At 34.3% G+C, this 22004-nt stretch overlaps 1 protein-coding gene across 9 annotated transcripts in view; it reads left to right on the top strand.

Annotated features, from left to right (window-relative positions):
• USP25 (ubiquitin specific peptidase 25) overlaps positions 1 to 22004 on the top strand; it is a 170232-nt gene that overhangs the window by 114645 nt on the left and 33583 nt on the right. For 5 of the 9 annotated variants that reach the window (XM_018052437.1, XM_018052541.1, XM_018052497.1 and 2 more), the window contains 3 exons: positions 3281 to 3420; positions 8710 to 8823; positions 11073 to 11168. In XM_018052437.1, coding sequence (XP_017907926.1) covers positions 3281 to 3420; positions 8710 to 8823; positions 11073 to 11168 — 350 coding nt within the window. The remainder of the gene's footprint in view (positions 1 to 3280; positions 3421 to 8709; positions 8824 to 11072; positions 11169 to 22004) is intronic. The other 4 variants (XM_018052607.1, XM_018052795.1, XM_018052748.1 and 1 more) reach the window with 2 other exon arrangements.

Here is a 22004-nt window from a genome sequence, read left to right as displayed (position 1 = left end):
TACTGAAAATGTCACATGCTCATCAAACATGTTGAGAATGAAGTTTGGATTTTTGTTTCCAGACTGCCAGAACTTGAATCCTTGTAGGTTCACCTACTGTGATGACAGCACCACTCATACAAGTTCCATGGAAGATATTTGCACAGAGAAAATTCCAGAGGAAATAGTTTTGTATGACATTTAGGCAGAATCCTTCAGCATCACATAAGGTTTTTGGACTCAAATCCCTATGAGGAAGGAAACCTTAACCCTGGGGACCGACGTATATTTGACTGTGTTGATCAGATAAAATTACTTTTGCTCTTAAGAGCTTTATTTACCTACATTGTTCAGATTTCCCTGGCTTAGCCCAGTGCCTTAGCAGATGAATTTTTTGACCCACATTGCATTAAGCTCACATCCTACTGTCAAGCATTGATGTTTTATCTGTTACAATGAGAAGAGACAGGGGGGAAAACGCAAGTAATGTAAGCTTTAGCAACAAGAAGTTTGTCTCTGTTAAGGCCTAAAATAGCTGACTTAAGCCACTTAATCATGAAACCTTCAGGAAGCAGAAGCTCTGCTAAACTGGAGTTGTAGTGGTTGAGATTTTCTTAACTTTATCATACAGGCACACTAAAAGAACATTGCAGTTCTTAGGAAGTCTAGAAATGAGACATTTAGCTTCTTTTGGACTTCTTTTCCTGTGACAAACATGGTAATCATTTCTTCCTTTAGTTTTCCTTGTCAGAGTGTATTTCACTTCCATTATCCTAATGACTCATATCCAAAATATAAGACATCTGCATATCAGTCTCCACACCATTATGTTTAAAATGTATCTTGAATCTAACAAATTCTCACTGTCTCTTATCCAAAAGCATAGTCATTTCTTGCTAATATTGCTCTATAAGCAAGATAAAGAGCTTATGTTGCTGTTTTAGTACTTTTACTGACTTCTAGTTTTACTTTATTCTCTAATCTTTTCTTTACAATGTAGTCAGAATAATTTTCTTTAAACTCAGCGTGTTTTCATTGTATTTAGAATGTTTATCCACTTCCTTTTGCCGTTAAAACTTTCATGACTGAAAGGCCCCCATTTTATCCCTGTCTACATCATCTCTTGCCATTTCTCGCCTCTTACACTATAGTCTATTTGACCACACTAGAAGCCTTTCGGATTGAATTCGTGCTCACTTCGTGGGCTATTCATTCTTCCACCTAATTCATTATGTTTCAACTGAAACGTTAGTTTATCTTATACCCCATAATCTTAAGTTACCCTTGCTCCATTTTATTCCTATAATGTATTATGATGATATCAGAATTCATACGTGTAATTCTTTGGTTAATAAATTTTTCCATAGTTAACTATAAATTTCATGGGGACGGGACTGGACACTTTGTTAACACTGAGTCCCAGTGCCTAGCCTAGTGCCTACATAGACACTTAATTAAAATTCAGTGGATGAATGAATACTCGTGCATCTATGTTGAAATTATAGTATTTCTCTTTTAATAATATTTCACTTAAAGAAAGGTTTTAGATTAATCAGATATTGGAAAGGATGACAGTAGTCCTGTTGTTTCCCACCAGTTGGTTGAGCAGGAACTCAACCTATCCCAGTAACACTGTGCAATATTTTAGAGTACGTTCTTACTCCTTTTACCCTTTCATTAGTTTATTAATTCATTTGTTTCATTAAATTATTGTGTGCTTATTATATGCTTGGTGTGGAAGAAATAGGAATACAAAAGGGAGATAACACCCCTGCTCTTGAGATTCTTACAGAATAGCAGGGAATATGGGCTTGAAACAAATAACAGTAATGAAGCTATAATTGTGGGAAAGTGCTATTAAAATGAAAGTATAAGTTAGTGTAGAGCAGTAATTCTTGTCTGGGAGTGATTTTGACCTTCAGAGGGCATTTGACAGTACTGGAGAAATTTCTGGTTGTCACAGCTGAGAGAGGGAGTCAGTACTACTAGTATTTAGTGGGTACACAGGAAAGCCCTCCACACTAGAATCATCTGACCTAAAATGTCAGCAGTGCTGAGGCTGAGCAGCCCTGCCCTGGAAACGGAGTCATTGGCAATACTTCTATGCAGAAACAGCATTTAAGCAAAAGGATATATTGAAGTTATTAGGTGGAGGAGTGAGAGTTGTTGACCAGTCAAAGGGAAGAAAATGAGGAAAGATCCAAAAGTTGGACAGTTAGCCTCTTCTCTGATGTATTGGATAAACTGAAAAAAGGCTAGTATGTGTTTCTTTTTGAGCAAAGGACACCAGGTGATGGAGAGACAGGCAGAGGCCCACTTATATAAAGCCTCATAGGTTGCATAAGGATAAATATTGGGTTTGTCTGTTAAATATCCAGTGAACATTCAGAGTACATTGTTGCATCTATGGATTTAGAACTCAGAACATAGACAGTAGGTATAATTTTAGGAATTCTTCCCAGAAGAAGTATTTGAACTCTTGAGTTTATATTGGTCCTGGAACTATCAGGAACAGGTTCAGAAAAGATAGAAGGCTGGGCTCATTCATGGTTAGGATTTTGTTAAGTAAGTATGAAAAAGAATACTGTGGCCAGAAAAACAGCTACTGTGCTCTCTGTGGAAACTCAGACCAGGATTCTTGTACAATCCCCCGCTCCCTTGTTCTTTGGCAGAATGCTAGTGATTTTCTAAAGTGAGATTTGTTTTTTTTAAGGTTTCACAGTTTTATTTTCTAATTTATTTTTAACTGGAGGATAATTGCTTTACAGTGTTGTGTTGGTTTCCACTGTACAACAGCGTGAATAAGCCATAAGTATACATGCTTCCCTTCCCTCTTGAACCTCCCTCCCACCCCCGACCCCCATCCCATACAGGCTCATGGACCAGCAGGGAAGGAAGGATGAGATGAATTGAGAGAGTAGCACTGAAACATATATTACCATGTGTAAAATAGATAGCTAGGAAGCTGTTGTATAACAGGGAGCTCAACCCGGTGCTGTGATGACCCAAAGTGAGATTTTGATGCTTGTCCTAACAACAACAACAAAAAACTTACAGTAAATTTCTTAGCATAAACTATAATGAGTGCTTTCTTCAGTAATTATTTGACTTATCTGAGATTTGATTCTTTCCTTTTGGTAAACTCTGGAGGAGGAAGTGCCATTGTTTGAAGCATGTATTACTTTAGAGTCAATAAAGTAAAATTAATGTATGACTTCAAATGAGAAGTAAATAAGAAATTCATCTTAGTCTAGACTCACTGATTTATATTAGATATACAATTGATTCTTTTCTCATGAAGCACAAGCAGGAGAACCAGAATATCTAGAGCAGCCATCAAGAAGTGATTTCTCAAAGCACTTGAAAGAAGAAACCATTCGAATAATTACCAAGGCATCACATGAGCATGAAGATAAAAGTCCTGAAACAGTTTTGCAGTCGGTAAGAATTTTTCTTTTAGCTCTCTGAGCATACCCATCCATGTTCACGAGATTTCTTAGCTGTGTAAGGAGAGTGACCTGTTTGGGAGTCAGGAGAGACCTGGCCAAGGGATGATTCTGCCGTGAACATGATGAGTGGTTGTAGGTGTCACCAAACTGCCAGGTTGTAATTTCCTCAGCTATAACTTTTTAAATGCTTCTTTTAAAGAAAACAGTTTTTATCTTCCTGTTAGAGAATTATGAAAAATTATAATCATAGGCCAAACTGGTCATTTGATTTGGAACTTCTAAAGAGAAGTACGGAGGTTAACATTATTTTTCTTTCCCCTCTACCTCCCTCCCACCCTGCCTTCCGTATTTAGTCTTACGTTAGGATAGTTGGGAATGTAGGGAATAGTTTTCATTGCTCCATGGACTATGTTTAACAAAATTCTAGATAGTCTAGGTTAGAGTAATATTAGCAGGATTAATATGATATTATAAAACAGTTTATGCATAGTTCAAGTGCCCTGTGTTAGATTGTCATCATTAACCTCCTTTAGTGTAATTTTCAAGTATTTAGCTGTATCTTTTAATAACAGTAAGTTGAATATATTAGTATTGTATTATGTTTCAGTAAATATGATATTCTGAGAGATGTTTCAAGGATTTCATACTGTAAGACCATTCAGTTGCTATAGGTATTTATTTTTTATTTTATTAGTGAGAACAAACAGCTCTAATGTAGGTTTCAGAGTAGCTAATTTTAGGATTTAAAGATGCTCACCCAGAGAACTAAAGAAAAGAGGACACTTCAACACATAATTTCTACTTACTGAACTTAATCTCAACAGTAACCCTCTAATTACAGTGTAGTCTTTAATATTATAAGGCCATATTAACCAAAATGTTCCATTAATAGGGTAGTCTTTTAATTATATCTTGCTGAACAAAGTGATATCGATAAATTATTTTTAAATTTAGTTTCCTTTTTGAAAAAGTTTGATTACATATCTTCTTACCATAAAAAACAATAGTTTTTTATTATTATTCCAAATTCTGCAAATACCCTGGAGACTATAAAAAACTTGAGGAACTGGTCACTCTAAAGCATTTCCTGAAAAATACTTCTTTGAGTAGATCTGGGTGAATGATAGAAGAGGACACCTTAGGAAGGAAGAAAAAGCACAGGAGTAAATACAAGGGAGAAATAATTTTGTCAGATATAAAAACATATTTTGCTAGGGCTTTTGCTAGTTAGGATTTTTATTTGTTAGCGTTTACATTATGGTTGATAAGTTTCATCCTTTTAACTAGTATCAAAAAAGTGGAAAGATTACTTAGCTTAATGTAGAATCATGGTTTTTTGTGGGGTTTTTAGAGGGGTTTTTTTTAGTTTGGCTAATCAGGTGCAGTTTAAATTTGTAGAAATTAGCACTTAAAGTTAGATAGTTTATTCATATGGTTAATATCTTATAAGGTAGCAGCCTATTGCTTCACCTTTAGTCGAAAAAGGGTGGCATTGAGAAAATAGATTAGCTAGCATAAATATTTTTCAATTTGGCTTATCTTCTGGAGTAAACCAACAGTTGGTCCCATTGTCTGTATAAATCCTGCACCAAAGGATTGATCCTGCACCAGAGTATGTTGATCATGAGTATGACCATTGTTTCCTGGTCTCATGGCCAGTTGTTGAGGATCATTAAAATCACTAGGTTTTCTCATTTAAAGGCATGCCTTAGAAACTAAGGGCAGCAGAGGATGAGGTGGTGGGATGGCATCATCGACTTGGTGGGCATGAATCTGAGCAAACTCGGTGAGATAGTGAAGGACTGGGAAGCCTGGGCGTGCTGCAGTCCACGGGGTCGCAAAGACTCAGGCATGTCTTAGCGACTGAATAACAGCAAAGAAAGTAACTTGCAGAGTCTTTAGCTTTGGGGATTAAATAGTCCTGGGGTTTTGAATGTTAGTTTTATTTCCTTCAATCTATGCAAACTTGAGTAAGTTGCTTCATTTTTCTAAACCTCAGTTTTTTTAAAATATAAAATGGAGATGATTATGGGATGAATTAAGATCATTTTTTAAGTGCCTAGCATATAGTATGACCTTAAGTAGCTCTTTATTTCCTTCTGTTACTTAAATCCTAACCATTTCACAAATGTACAGTATATAAAATTTTGATGTTAGTGTAAGAAAAATTTCCTGAGAAGCTTAGAATCACAGAAGCCATAAAGAGATACTCTCCAGATATTTAGACAGCTTGCTTTTTAGAAGAAAATCTCTAATTTTGGTTGAAATATTTTAGAAAATTTAAAAATACAAAAAAGTAGACTAAGAATCGTGCATAGTTCCCCAACCCAAAGTTAATCACTCAATAAGTTAGTATGTTTTCTTTCATTCTTATGTTTATATACAGATTTATGATTTATTTTTGTAGTTGATTTAATACTATATATACAGTTTTATATTTTAATATTTCTGTCACTAAACAACTTTCCCCATGTTGCAGATTCTTTGTAAAAAATGTTTAATGGCTTAATAATAATTCATTGAGTGATCAAATTCTTATTTACTTACTCATTCCCTTCTTATATATTTATTTCTACTTTTACATAATTTTAAAAAGACTGCTAAAAATGAAACTTCTATATTTTTGGTTATTTCTTTACATTTCCATAGTGGAGTTATTAGGTTAAAAGCTGTGAGCATATTGAGGAATCCAAAGGGGTTGAAAATATATAACTTTCTTTTTTTTTTGAAAAAGCAATGGTTTTATTTTTTTAATTTAAATTTATTTATTTTAATTGGAGGCTAATTACTTTACAATATTGTATTGGTTTTGCCATATATCAACATGAATCTGCCACGTGTTCCCAATCCTGAACCCTCCTCCCGCCTCCCTCCCCGTACCATCCCTCTAGGTCATCCCAGTGCACCACCCCCGAGCATCCTGTATCCTGCATCGAACTTAGACTGGCGATTCGTTTCATATATATTATACATGTTTCAATTCCATTCTCCCAAATCATCACACCTCTCCCTCTCCCATAGAACCCCAAAGACTGTTCTATAACTTCCTAATCACACTTTTATGGGACCACTTTTTTTTTTTTAACAAATCGGGTATTCAATAGATTTCAGGCAATTGCTTAAAGTCTTTGTGATCTAATTATTTTTGCATCTTATTAACTGAGAAATTTATTTTTAACCTCTGTTAAGTTCAGCCTTTATTAAGGTATTCATAGAGCATGTGACCATAATAGGAAAAGATATCCTTAGGCATGCATGCTCAGTCTCTTCAGTTGTATCCGACCCTTTGCGACCCTATGGACTATAGTCCACCAAGCTCCTGTCCATGGGATTCTCCAGGCAAGAATACTGGAGTGGGTTGCTGTGCCCTCCTCCAGGGGATCTTCCTGATCCAGGGATTGAACCCACATTTCCTGGGGCTCCTGCATTGCAGGCAGATTCTTTACTGCTGAGCCATTGGGGAAGCTCCTAAATATCCTTGTACTTTACTTCAATGAACCCTAAAATTCTTCATATGAAAAATTTTATGGTAATTTAAGATATCTAGGCTTGATGAGAAATACTACAGAATGTGTGCCCAAAGCTGCTTCCTTTTTTCAACTTTCACCCAAATAATTAATAATATGCTGTTTAAACTGTTTTGTGGTAACTGGAAAGGTTTATAAAACATTTATTTTCCCTAAGTGCAATTATTTTTTTCAAAGGAAATATATTGTTGTGTAAGGATCAGTATTCTAAGGAGTGTATTTCCTGGTTGATACTTTCCTAAATTTATATTTATTATTCTTAATATATTATTGGTTTGAATTGGTTTGCTTGTGAGAAATTTTTCACCAAAAGTCCAGACAAATTTCCTAGTTTACCTGCTTATATTTCACTCTTGTGACTGGAAACCTAGGACAATATTTTTTCCCTTAATTATTTTTTTATTATTTTTTTCTCTCTCAATTAATTCTTAAATAAATATCACGGACCAAGCTTGCCTCTGTAGAATATGTGTTAGTATATTGAGTTAAAATTATTCAAATATAAGCAATTCCAAGAAGCATAATAGTATAATGTTTATAATTTCTATCATTTATAGAATAATAATTAGTGTATCGGATTTTGGGTTAGCTGAATACTCTCTCCTGATCATGACAACCATGCAGGTTGGTTATATCGTCTTAAAAAGTCAAAGACTCAAACACAGCAAAGGAAAACTTTCCTGAAAATGTCATGGTTAAAAATAGCATTTCTTTAAAAAAAATAGGCTAGTCTTGGCCGCTGTTCTTGTTTTATTGTTTAATTAAACTTTTTCTGCATATATACTTTGAAAAAGTCAGAAAATCTTCATATTTTAAAATTTACCCATATTTTAAACTGCAGTAAGACCACTCCATTTTCATTAAAATTTTCTGTTTATTTAGTGTCAAAACTAAGTTGATTTTTGCTTAGGAAAATTTTAAAGGTGCAATTTGAAGTTATTTAAGCAATCTGCTTTCAAGCACCGTAAATATTTTTGAAATTTGTTTGTAGATAAATAGTGAATATGGTAGTCATCTATTCAGTAAAAAAGGGTCCTTGTGAAATCTGAACAGTTTTTTGAATGAACCATATTAGTGTCTTTGAGTGGACTTTCTGGATTTTACACTGGCTTCCACTCCATTGGTTTAGTGAAGTTCATAGAATTTAACAAAAAAACAAATCTGAGTTGTTAAAAATTGATATCACTTTCTAGCAGCATTTCCAAAAACAAGAATTCATTGAGAACTCATGATGTAAATATACCAGCTGCTAGTGAGTTAGGCACAATAGATTATGGATATTAAGTGGCAATATAATTAGTTACTAGAAAGGATAGAAGGTAAAATCATCAGAAGGAAAACTTACAAATTCTCCTGGGGTCGAAGGAAGTCTTATTTTGATGAAAATATCAAAGAAAAAAAGGCTGTATAGAGTTATTAGAATTAAAAATAAATAAATCTTTCACCAATAAAAACAGCAGTAGGATATCCTACTTCAGTATTAACTGTTTCTACAAATTTGGAATACAAGGTACTCTGTGAGAAAAAAAAAAAAAACGTTTAGATTTAATTTAATATTTGAGATGCAAAGCAAAAGCTAGAGATCTTGTGTTGTTACTGAATGAATGCATTTGCTTTGATGTTCAGCTTTAGATGGTTTTATTTCGTACTAAACAAATACAGGTATTTTAAAAGGCTCAAGAGTCTATGCACTTAAACTGAGTGCTTCCATTGTTCTCTTTTCTAATGTTCACACTAATGATTTTTTTCTGCAGAAACCTGAAAATACCACAAGCCAGCCACCTTCTAAGCAGCAAGTTGTAGAGGTGGAGATTCCTCATGTAGGGACATTTATGATTGAGTCAAAGGAGGGGGGTTATGATGATGAGGTACCTTCACTGTAGCCCTTGGCACTGTTTCCACCTGTTCTTTTGCTGTGTGAATGCAAGTGCTTTGGGCATGCCTGCACCCTTACACTGTGTCTGTGGCCGCATAACCTACAGCTTTGCCACCCACGGTCTGAAATTACCTTACCAATTGCTAACAGTATTAAATACTTTGAATTTCAAGTGAAAATTTAACTAGAAAGTTTATGAATTTGGCAAAAAGAATAATTTTGTATTGCAAGAGTTAATTCCTTTGTTCACACACAGAATTTGTTTACTCTCAGGTTGGGAAGTTTTAATTATGTTTGTTTAATTAAATAGCAAAAAGTTTTTTGAGCACTTAAAATTTTTATTTTCCTTTCCTGTTTTGCTCGAAGTATCAATTACTATAGTTTGCCCACTATTTCCTACCAGAAGACCCTACAGTCTGATTTGGTGTATATTAGTAAATAGATAGGCTTCCCTGGGGTGTCAGTTAGTAAAGAATTCGCCTGCAGTGCAGGAGACTGCCTGCAGTATAGCAGACTGGGGTTGGTTTGGTTTTGTTTCTTTCCCCAACCTCTGTGTGACTGAACTGAATAATTCATCAGCATTGCTAAATACCTACCAGTATTTTGTACACTGGGCACCTCATCTTACCACTTCTTATCACTCCACTGTTAATTTTCATCTACTTAGTTTTCTAACATTATGGAGTCACTTTTGCTTCCTGTCATGGTTCTTGGGAATCCAGATGAAAATTGCTATTGTCTTGATCCCATCAGATTCCCCCCCCACCACCACTTTTTTCTTAACATTCTTCGATTTCGATTTTGATCTTTTCCATATTTGAAAGAAGCCAGTAAAGCTGTTTCTGAATAGTAACAACAGAGAAGACAGATCCTGAATTCTATCATTTATTAGTTATTACTGGCATGGATGAGAACTGAATGTATATTAGTTTTTTTTCCAAGTAACTTTTTTTCAGACTGACTTCAAGGTTATAATTAATTGTATGAGTCACTTCACTTTCATGAGTTAATCACCAAAATCAGAGGTGTCATAAAGACATTACTATTACTGTGCCACTGTAAGAAAGCATGGGCCGTAAAGAGACTGAGAAGTAAATTTGTGAGTTAGGAACTGATCAGGAGGATTTTCTGAAGCAGATAGATAGATATATTGCAACTCTCTGTGTGTGATCCAAAATATGCTATGGGCAGTAGTTTCAGTGAATCGGAGGTAATGGATGCAGTCTCTTGATTGCTCCAATATTATAGCTTCATAGTGTCTTGAGATTTTCATTTTTCAGATATTTTAAAATATAAACATTTAAGAATACAGTCATTCCTCAGTATCAGGGGGAATTGGTTCCAGGACCCTGCCTGACCCCAGCAGATACCAATATCTGCAGATGCTCAAATCCATTATACAAGATAAACACAATATGAAAATGAAATACTTAAATATTTAATACTTAATAGCAGTACATTTTTCTATTTAACCATTTCTGTGTTGGTGGTACTTGAAGATTATGGCAACTGGCATGTTTTAAGAATATTCTTAAAATGTTAATTTGTTGATCAAGCATCTTAGTGCTTGTTTTAGGGTGAGCCTTCTGGCATTTACAAAAATAGGATTGTGATTAATTATTTAACACTGTCATTTGTGCAAGTGCTTATGCTATTGGCAGGACTTTGTGTTTGGTGTGTGTGTATGTGTGTCTTAATTCATTGGAGTGATAGTTTAGCAGTGCATGTGCCTTGTAATTCTTAAAAATAAGTCATATGGATACAGGGCTGCTGCTTAGATATTTAGATTGTATGGTGGTTCAAACGGGTACCTGGCCTGCTGGCAGAGTGGAGCTGGAATTTAGCTAATGCTGAGCTCCCCAAGCCTTAAAGAAGAAGCATGTTTTTAAATAAAAAGAACATTGATTTTTCTAAATGGTTCTCTTACAGAGCAGCACATTTTTCTAAATTGTCAAGGTGTTGCCTTTTAAAAAATTCTTCAGTTCAGACGGGATGCCTTTTTGCACTTCGCACGAAGGCACCATGCCAGGTAGCTGTGGCCCTGTATGGAAGATTTTGAGAGATACTTACGTGTATATCAGATCACATTTGCTACCAAAAAAAAAGTGCAGCGTTTGATTTATAGTAAAAAAACAAAGGACTTTCAACTTGCATGTAAAGGAATTATTTTGTTTTTGTGATTTTTTTTTTTTTCTCTATGATAACCATTCAAAAGTTCTTACTTTAAATCCCTTATGGCAGATCATGATGACACCGAACATGCAAGGTATTATCATGGCCATAGGTAAATCCCGGAGTGTGTATGACAGGTGTGGCCCTGAAGCAGGGTTCTTTAAGGTACAATGAACATTTTCATTTTATTTATTTTTTTAAGTGAACTTCTTAAAATGTTTCATTTCCTTGAATTAAATTTGTTTTCCTATGTAATTTCTCTCTTCCTATGTTAGCCTTGACCACCTAATGTTCTGGGGGTTTCTTTTATACATGAATCTAAGACTGATTATTATTTTCTAAATTCAGGTACTTCAACAAAAACAAAACATTTTACCCAAGTTACCCTAATAGTACACCTCTGGTTTGTTAGCAGGAGTTTGAATTGTATATATATTTGAAGCAAATACAGGGTATTGATGAGCAAAAGTAGGAACTGAGTTATCTGCTTCTGGTAATATTTTTTTTTTCTCCTCTGGTAATATTATTAGTCAGTATGGCTTTTATTTTCATTTCATACTAAATTGCTTTCTTCATTTAGTTGTTTCTAAAATAATTCATTCATTATCTTATTTTTCTTAATTATGTTCCTCATAATTAATTTTAATCTTAGTTATTTCAAAACATGCGACCATCAAGCTGATGCATTATTCTGTGACTAGATCTTTCTTGCCTCTTATACCAGATCTTAACAATGTTTTGACAACAGTATTATTTGTTCTTATATATTTGAAGTATGAAACCACTCCATTTGGTTTTCACTTTCTTTAGTGGAAGTCGCTCACTTGTATCCAACTCTTTGCAACCCCATGGACTATACTGTCCATGGAATTCTCCAGGCCAGAATACTTGAATGGGTAGCCTATCCCTTCTCCAGGGGATCTTCCCAACCCAGGGATCAAACCCAGATCTCCCACATTGCAGGCGGATTCTTTACCAGCTAAGCTACAAGGGAAGCCCAAGAACACTGGAGAGGGTAGACTATCCCTTCTCCAGCGGATCTTCCTGGGGGTCTCCTGCATTGCAGGCGGATTCTTAACCAACTGAGCTATCAGCAAAGCCCAACTTTCTTTAGGTTAACCAAAAATAATCACTTTTTTTCACTCCTCCCTCCCCTTTAGTGTTTGTTATTTACCAAAAAAAAAAAACGCAACAACAACAACTTTATTGAGGTACAGTTCATGTCAGCAAGCCATGTAAGTTGTATGTTCCCTTTCTTGACATTTACAATTGAAAAATTTCCGTTTTCTATATTCTACCACCTTTATCAACTCGATCTGTAAGAAACTTTTTGTTAGTCTTTCTTTCAGTATATAGTACAAACAAAGGCCTGTTAGTAGTAGACTTAGATCAGAAAACACTTTAGACTGGTTAGAATTAGAGTTACCAAGCATCCTGGTATGCCTGGGACTAAAGGATTTCCTGGGGTACAGGACTTTAGATGCTAAATGATTAAAGTTTCGGCAAACTAGGCCCAAGATGAGTTGTTCCCTCTTTTAAGATCCCATGAGAGAGTTTGAAAACTACTTTACCATGAAAAAAAAAAAAAAAACTTTTATGTTTAAAAATTCTAGCCTTATCCCTAGGTAACCTACATTTCTTTTCTTAAAAATCACTAAATACATGTCTTCTAAAGTGTTCATCTACTTTGTGGAAGAGTTATCTGTCATTTACACTACCATTGTCATTTTTGGTCAACTTTGGGTATCTTTTTATTGAACTGGAAGCGTCACTTTTATTAATACATGGGATACTTTCAAAGAATCAACTAATAATACACACTACAAACAACAGTAAATACACTATGTCCCCCCCCCCATCAGTGATAACACTTTTCAACTATTTCATCAAATCCTTTTGGTTTTAAGAAGGATGCCTGTAATTTTGTGATTTTTAGTTTACCTCTTTCCTGTTGAATTCCAGACCATGGGATGTGATTGACAAGCTCTCTTTATTCTCCTGCCCCATATACACACATTAACATGTACAATTTTTACCCCTACATCAACACACAGAATTTTGTCATTTGATTAAACCAGAATTCTCAGCTTGTACTGTTTTTTGTGTGCTGCTTAGGGTTGAACTAAGTCATAAATATTATCATTTTACTTTTTCCCCCATCAGTTGTCATTTTCTTTGGAATTAGTTGGCTTTTGTTGTTGTTTGCTTAGTTTTTTGCTCTGTTCTTCATTAGTTTTTTGTGTGTGTTTTTGTTGTTGCTGCTGTTTTGGTTTTTTTGTAGAAGTCTGTTCTGGAGCTTTATGACCTGTTCCAGTCTGCATTGGTTTTCCGCTTTTCTTCGTATGTAGCTAGTATCTTGAGACCTTCTTTCGCTGTCACTTTCAGGATGGCCTTTGCATCTTGTTCTTTGTGTATTTTCTGTATCTCATATATTTGTGTTTAAATATACCTGCTGATTCTGATGCAGCAGAAAATCTCTAAAGTTTATTATTTCTGTACATTTCCATCTATCTGTAATTGAGGAATATGTATGTTTTACATATATACATAATATAGGAATGTGTTTATATCTAAAATATATATATTTATATACAAAATATATATAAATGTAGGAATATATAATTATATAATATAAATTACATAAATTTATATTTTAGATTTATAATATGTTATATATAAATAGATAAAAATAGGAATATGTTTATAATTAATGTATATTTTTAGTATAGGCAAATCATTAGCATTTTGAAAATTCTGGCTGATAATATAAAATTTGAGAAAACATGTCCTATAAGTAACAAAAATAACATATACAAAATGCAGTCATTCGGTAATAATAGTAGTGTCTCAAATAAAGCTAATAACAACTGTCTCTCCTGCTGCCCTGTTGTAATTACTTCTAACATTTGTATAGCCTTTCTGCTATTTTTATTTAGTTTGTAAAGACATGCATAGAGCATTTTTTTAACTTTTACTATTCATATTATTTTATAATTATTCATATTTTATAACTCAGAAACATATTGTGAGTATATATCTACCACATTATCTATACCACCTGCATTTAGTATTCTATGGTTTAGATGTACTCTCATTTACTATATATTACCCTCTCTTTGGACATACGTCATATATTTTTTCCCCATCTGCCATTTCTGTTTGAATTTAGTCTATGGTACCTTTTCTATAAAGCAGTTTTAAAATACTGTGGTATCTATACTATCTTTCCTCTCTTTTCTGAATTCTGGAGTTTCATTGCTATGCAAAAAGTCATTTTTAACAAAGGTATTATAAATTTTCTATAATTTTTCTTAAAACATTGTTCTTAATAAATTTTTATTTTATAAATTCAAAAATACCCTATTTACATTTAACTGTAGCATTTTATCTGGGCTTTCTGCATTCTATATTAAATAAAAAGTTGCTATATGTTTTTATTTGATGGCTGTCTTCCCAGGTTTGCAGTTATACTTGTTAAATTCCTTTACTGTCCTGTTTTCTTTAACTCTAGTATAATTTACATAAGAATTAATTGCTCCTTAAGAGTAAACTAGGACTCACTTATAACCATATGAGCTTGGCCTCTTTTTTTTGGCTGTAGATCTTTTGACAGAGTTTTTGATTCCTTTTACAACAATTGATATGTTTAATTGTTCTGTACATTCTTGACATTTGATTCTAATCATTACTGACATTCAGTATTAAATCACAAAATATGTATATAGCACAGAATCTAACAACAGTTGCTTCTTCCTATGTCTTCCTATGTTCCCTAAATCAGATATAGTATAGTTTTAATTTTCTTTCTTTATGCTTCGTTTATGATAAATTAAGGTAAAGGTTTTTTGTTGTTTTCTTTTTTCTTTTTTCATATTTATTCTGTCCTATCACAGTACTAAAGAAAACTCTTCATTGGATTTATTTTGTTAGCTTTTTTGCTGTGAGTAGATGTTTTTCAACTGTGCATATTTAAGTACTTCTAAATATAAATTTCCTTATGCATTATAATTAAAACAATGTTTTTAAATGTTATATATGTTTGCTAGTTGAAAAACCATGTGGTGAAAATGTTAGCTTTGTTACTGACAAAAAGATCAGTTGCTCAATGAAACTTAGATCTCTCTGGGTAAGTGGCCTTGATAAGGCTTAACTTCTGTATTAGGAAGAGTTAGCAATGTGGTCAGTCACAGTTACTATTTCAACCACAGGACCTCCCACATTGGGGTCTGCCTCTATAAATCGAATAAATACTAAAAAGTTAATAGGCAGGCAGATTTGGAAAAATAAGTGAGAAAAGACACTTAGGTAAGTCCTTCTCCCAAGATGACTTTGTTAAGATTGGTTTTCACTGTTAACAGAAAGTCCCCAAATCATAGTAGCTTAAAGACAGAAGTTTCTGTCATGTAAAAACAAAATCCAGAGAAAGTCAATACAAGGCTACTATGATAAGCAAAAAATAAAAAATAAAATAAAAGCCAGAAGGAAAGGAAAGGAAAAATATTCTCAAAGTACTAGTTACTTGTATGTGTATAATGGGAGTGGGAGGGATCATATCATAATTAAAATTGTTAGATTAGTATTATTTTTTATTCAATTTCAGATATATTAAATTTTCTTTTATGTATATTTTTTTGTTTACACCTATTAAAGTGCCCTTAGGATTTTAATGAAGCAGTAACACTACTATATTATGAAGCTTTTTTTCCTTACTGGTTATTTCATTGCCCCATAACAATCGTTCCCAGTTTATATGACTTTATCAGTTTGCTTTTTCTTTTTAAACTCCTGTTATTATTACTTCTCTGTTTATTAAGTAGTTATGAAAATATATTTACTAAACTATAAAACTTGCTGCAGAGTACACAGTTCATGAGTTTATAGCTTAGTAAATTATCACAGAGTACACATATTCATGTAACTACCTATCAGGTCAAGAAACAGAACATTATAATACTCCAGAAACTACCCTTGTTTATCCTTCATGTGAACTACACTCTTCCCCTATCCAAAAATAGATGTTATCTGAACTTCTAACAGTATAAGTAAGTTTTCTTGTTGAAGTTTATATACCTGGAGTCTTTTACTGTGGTCCATTGTGTCTGGCTGCTTTTACTCAAGAATATGTTTGGAACTTCATATGTATTATTGGATATAGTTAGAATTTTTTCATTCTCTTAATGATATTTCATTGTATAACTACACTGTTTTTGTCCCATTCTGTTGATGGACATATTCAAAATGTATTTATTATGTGCTTATATCACAGTATTTATATCAAAGGTACTAGTGAATATAGCTAGGGAAATGATGGACTAAGTTTCTGCCTTAATGAAGTTTATTTTCTAGGGGAAAGTAAATACTAATTAGAGTTATAATCAGTATGATAAAGTAGCATTTTGACATGGAAGAAGAACATATAATGGAAAATCAGAGATGTTATTTAGAGGACTTCTTAGAGAAAGTGATGTTTAAACTAGTAAAATACACATATATCAAAACATAGAATGTAAACATTTCTCTCTCACTTTTTTTTTCTTTTTATTTTTTTATTGAAGGATAATTGCTTTACAGAATTTTGTTGTTTTCTGTCAAACCTCAACATGAATCAGCCATAGGTATACATATATCCCCTCTCTTTTGAACCTGCCTCCCATCTCCCTCCTCATCCCAACCCTCTAAGTTGATACAGAGCCCCTGTTTTAGTTTCCAGAGCCATACAGCTGATTCCCCTTGGCTATCTATTTAACATATGGTAATGTAAGCTTCCATGTTACTGTTTTCATACATCTCACCTTCTCCTCCCCTCTCCCCATGTCTATGAGTCTAGTCTCTATGTCTGTTTCTCCATTAATGCCCTGTAAATACCTCAGTACCATTTTTTTAGATTCTGTGTATGTGCATTAGAATACAGTATTTATCTTTCTCTTTCTGATTCACTTCACTCAGTATAATAGGTTCTAGGTTCATCAACCTTGTCAGAACTGACTCAAATGCTGAGTACTATTCCATTGTGTATATGTACCACAACTTTTTTATCCATTCATCTGTCAGTGGACATCTGGGTTGCTTCCATGTTCTAGCTATTGTAAATAGTGCTGCAAGTAAACAATGGGATACATGTGTCCTACGCCTAGGATATATGCCTAGTAGTAGGATTGCTGGGTCATAAGGTGATTTTATCCCTAGTTTTTTAAGGAATCTCCATACCATCTTCCATAGTGGCTGTATCAATTTACATTCCCACCAACAGTGCAAGAGCGGTCCCTTTTCTCCACACCCTCTCCAGCATTTATTGTTTGTAGATTTTTTGATGATGGCCATTCTGACCGGTGTGAGGTGATATCTCATTATGGTTTTGATTTGCATTTCTCTAAAAATGAGCAATGTTGAGCATCTTTTCATGTGTTTGTTAGCCATCTGTATGTCTTCTTTGGAGAAATGTCTGTATAGGTTTTTGCCACTTTTTGATTGGGTTGTTTGTTTTTCTGGCATTGAGTTGTATGAGCTGCTTGTATATTTTGGAAATTAATCCTTTGTCAGTTGTTTCATTTGCTATTATTTTCTCCATTCATGAGAGCTGTCTTTTCACATTGCTTATAGTTTCCTTTGCTGTGCAAAAGCTTTTAAGTTTAATCAGGTCCCACTTCTTCACTTTTGGTTTTATTTCCATTACTCTAGGAGGTGGGTCATAGGGGATCTTGCTTTGATATATGCCATTCAGTGTTCTGCCTATGTTTTCCTCTAAGAATTTTATAGTTTCTGGTCTTACATTTAGGTCTTTAATCCATTTTGAGTTTATTTTTGTGTATGGTGTTAGAAAGTGTTCTAATTTCATTCTTTTATATGTAGCTGTCCAGTTTTCCCAGCCCCATTTATTGGAGAGGCTGTCTTTGCCCCATTGTATATTCTTGCCTCCTTTGTCAAAAATAAGGTACCCATAGGTGCATGGGTTTATTTATGGGCTTTCTATCTTGTTTCATTGATCTATATTTCTGTTTTTGTGCCAGTACCATACTGTCTTGATGACTGTGGCTTTGTAGTATAATCTGAATTCAGGAAGGTTGATTCCCTCCAGCTCCATTCGTTCTCAAGACTGCTTTGGCTGTTCAGGATCTTTTGTGTTTCCATATCAATTGTGAAATTTTTTGTTCTAGTTTTGGGAAAAATGCCATTGGTAATTTGATAGGGATCTCAATGAATCTGTAGATTGCATTTGGTAGTATAGTCATTTTCACAATATTGATTCATCCTACCCAGGAACATGGAATATCTCTCCATGTGTTTATATCATCTTTGATTTCTTTCATCAGTGTCTTATAATTTTCTGTGTACAGTTCTTTTGTCTTTTTAGGTAAGTTTATCCCTAGATGTTTAATTCTTTTTGTTGCAATGGTGAATGGGATTGAGTCCTTTACTTCTCTTTCTGATTTTTCATTGTTAGTATATAGAAATGCAAGTGATTTCTGTATATTGATTTTGTATTCTTCAGGGTTTTCTATGTACAGAATCATGTCATCTGCAAATAGTGAGAGGTTTGCTTTTTCTTTCCTGATCTGGATTACTTTTATTTCTTTTTCTTCTCTGATTGCTGTAGCTAGGACTTCCAGAACTATGTTGAATAATAGTGCTGACAGTGGACACCTTTGTCTTGTTCCTGATCTTAGGGGGTATGCTTTCAGTTTTTCACCATTGAGAATAATGTTTGCTGTAGGCTTATCATACATAGCCTTTACTATGGTGAGGTAGGTTCCTTCTGTGCCCGTTTTTTTGAGGAGTTTTAATCATAAATGGGTACTGAATTTTGTCACAGCCTTTTTCTGCATCTATTGAGATTATCTTTCAGTTTGTTAGTATGGTGTATCACATTGATTGATTTGTGTATATTGAAGAATCCTTGCATCCCTGAAATAAACCCAGCTTAATCATTGGTGTGGGAGCTTTTTGATGTGTTTGCTGAATTCAGTTTGCTAAAATTTTGTTGAGGATTTTTGCATTTATGTTCATCAGTGATATTGGCCTGTAGTTTTCTTTTTTTGTGTTGTCTTTGTCTGGTTTTGGTGTCAAGGTGAGGGTGGCCTCAGAATTAGTTTGGAAGTGTTCCTTCCTCTACAGTTTTTTGAAAGAGTTTTAGAAGGATAGGTATTAGCTCTTCTCTAAGTGTTTGATAGAATTCTCCTGTGAAGCCATCTGGCCCTGGGCTTTTGTTTTTTGGGAGATTTTTGATCACAGCTTCCATTTCAGTGCTTGTAATTGGGTTGTACATAAATTGTATTTCTTCCTGGTTCAGTCTTGGAAGACTGAACTTTTCTAAGAATCTGTCCATTTCTTCCAGGTTATCCGTTTTATTGCCATATGGTTGTTTATAATAGTCTCTTATAATCCTTTATATTTCTGCATTGTCTGTTGTAACCTCTCCTTTTTCATTTCTAATTTTATTGATTTGATTCTTCTCTCTCTTTTTCTTGATGAGTCTGGCTAAAGGTTTGTCAATTTTGTTTATCTTCTCAAAGAACCAACCTTTAGCTTTATTCATCTTTACTATTGTTTCTTTCATTTCTTTTTCATTTATTTCTTCTCGGATCTTTATGATTTCTTTCCTTCTATTAATCTTGGGGGGTTTTTGTTCTTCTTTTTCCAGTTTTAGGTGTAAAGTTGGGTTGTCTGTTCAAATTTTTTCTTATTTCTTGAGGTAGGATTGTATTGCTATAAACTTCCCTCTTAGGACTGCTTTTGCTGTACCCTGTAGGTTTGGAGTTGTTGTGTTTTCATTGTCATTTACTTCTAGAAATGTTATTATTTCCCTTTTGATTTCTTCAGTAACCTGTTGGTTATTTAGAAATGCATTTTTTAATCTCCATGTGTTTGTTTTTCTTACAGTTTTTTTCTAGTAATTGATACCTAGTCTCATAGCGTTGTGGTTAGAGAAGATGCTTGATATGATTTCAATTTTTTAAAATTTGATTTGTGACACAAGATGTGGTCTGTCCTGGAGATTGTTCCATGTGCACTTGAGAAGAGGTGTATTCTTCTACATTTGGATGGAATGTCCTAAAAATATCAATGAGATCCATCTCATCTAATGTATCATTTAAAACTTATGTTTTCTTATTAATTTTCTATTTTGATGATCTGTCCATTGGTGTGAGTGGGGTGTTAAAAGTCTCCAACTATTATTGTGTTACTGTCAGTTTCTCCTTTTATATCTGTTAATGTTTGTCTTATGTATTGAGGTGCTCCTATGTTGGGTGCATATATATTTACAATTGTTATGTCTTCTTGGATTGGTCCCTTGATGATTATGTAATAAGTGTCCTTCCTTATCTCTTGTAATATTCTCTATTTTAAGATCATTTTGTCTGTTATGAGGATTGCTACTCCAGCTTTCTTTTGCTTCCCATTTGCATGGAATGTAGTTTTCCATCCTGTCACTTTTGGTCTTTAGATCTGAAGTGGGTTTCTTGTAGACAGCATGTATATGGGTCTTGTTTTTGTATCTATTCAGCCAGTCTGTGTCTTTTGGTTGGAGCATTTAATCCATTTACATTTAAAGTAATCATTGGTGTATATGTTCCTATTACCATTTTCATATTTGTTTGGGGTTGATTTTGTAGATCTTTTTCATCTCTTGTAGTTCTTGACTATATTAGTCCCTTTAACATTTGTTGTAAAGATGGCTTGGTGGTACTGAATTATCTTAATTTTTGCTTATCTGAAAAGCTTTTCATTTCTCCATCAATTTTGAATGAGATCCTTGCCAGGTACAGTAATCTTGGTTGTAGATTTTTCTCTTTCAGTACTTTAAATACATCCTGCCATTCCCTTCTGGCCTGCAGAGTTTTTTTCTGAAAGATCAGCTGCTAAGTGTATGGAGTTTCCTTTGTATGTTAGTTGTTGCTTCTCCCTTGCTGCTTTTAATATTCTTTCTTCATGTTTAGTCTTTGTTAGTTTGATTAATATGTCTCGGTGTGTTTCTATGTGGGTTTATCCTGTATGGGGCTCTTTCTGCCTCTTGGACTTGATTGACTGTTTCCTTTTCCATGTTGGGGAAATTTTCAACTATAATCTTCTTCAAAAATTTTCTCATACCCTTTCTTTTACTCTTCTTCTTTTTGGACCCCTATAATTTGAATGTTGGTGTGTTTGATATTGTCCCAGAGGTCTCTGAGACTATCCTCAGTTCTTTTCATTCTTTTTACTTTATTTTGCTCTTCATAAGTTATTTCTACCATTTTATCTTCCAGATCAACTGATTCGTTCTGCTTCAGATATTCTGCTATTGAGTCCTTCTAGAGTATTTTTAATTTCAATAACGGTGTTGTTCGTATGATTATTCTCTAATTCTTCTCAGTTTCAGTTCACTTCAGTCACTCAGACGTGTCTGACTCTTTGCAACCCCATGAATCGCAGCACGCCAGGCCTCCCTGTCCATCACTAACTCCCGGAGTTCACTCAAACTCATGTCCATCGAGTCGGTGATGCCATCCAGCCATCTCGTCCTCTGTCATCCCCTTCTCCTCCTGCCCCAATCCCTCCTAGCATCAGAGTCTTTTCCAGTGAGTCAACTCTTGGCATGAGGTGGGCAAAGGATTGGAGTTTCAGCTTTAGCATCAGTCCTTCCAGTGAACACCCAGGACCGATCTCCTTTAGAATGGACTGGTTGGATCTCCTTGCAGTCTAAGGGACTCTCAAGAGTCTTCTGCAACGCCACAGTTCAAAAGCGTCAATTCTTCAGCACTCAGTTTTCTTCACAGTCCAACTCTCACATGCATACATTACCACTGGAAAAACCATAGCCTTGACTAGATGGACCTTTGTTGGCAAAGTAATGTCTCTGCTTTTGAATATACTATCTAGGTTGCGCGTAACTTTCCTTCCAAGGAGTAAGCGTCTTTTAATTTCATGGCTGCAGTCACCATCTGCAGTGATTTGGGAGCCCCCAAAAATAAAGTCTGACACTGTTTCCACTGTTTCCCCATCTATTTCCGATGAAGTGATGGGACC

This window comes from Capra hircus, chromosome 1, assembly GCF_001704415.2.
Source record: "Capra hircus breed San Clemente chromosome 1, ASM170441v1, whole genome shotgun sequence".
Classification (NCBI taxonomy): Eukaryota; Metazoa; Chordata; class Mammalia; order Artiodactyla; family Bovidae; genus Capra; species Capra hircus.
Note: the sequence above shows the minus strand (reverse complement) of the source record. Positions and strands in the feature narration are given on the sequence as shown.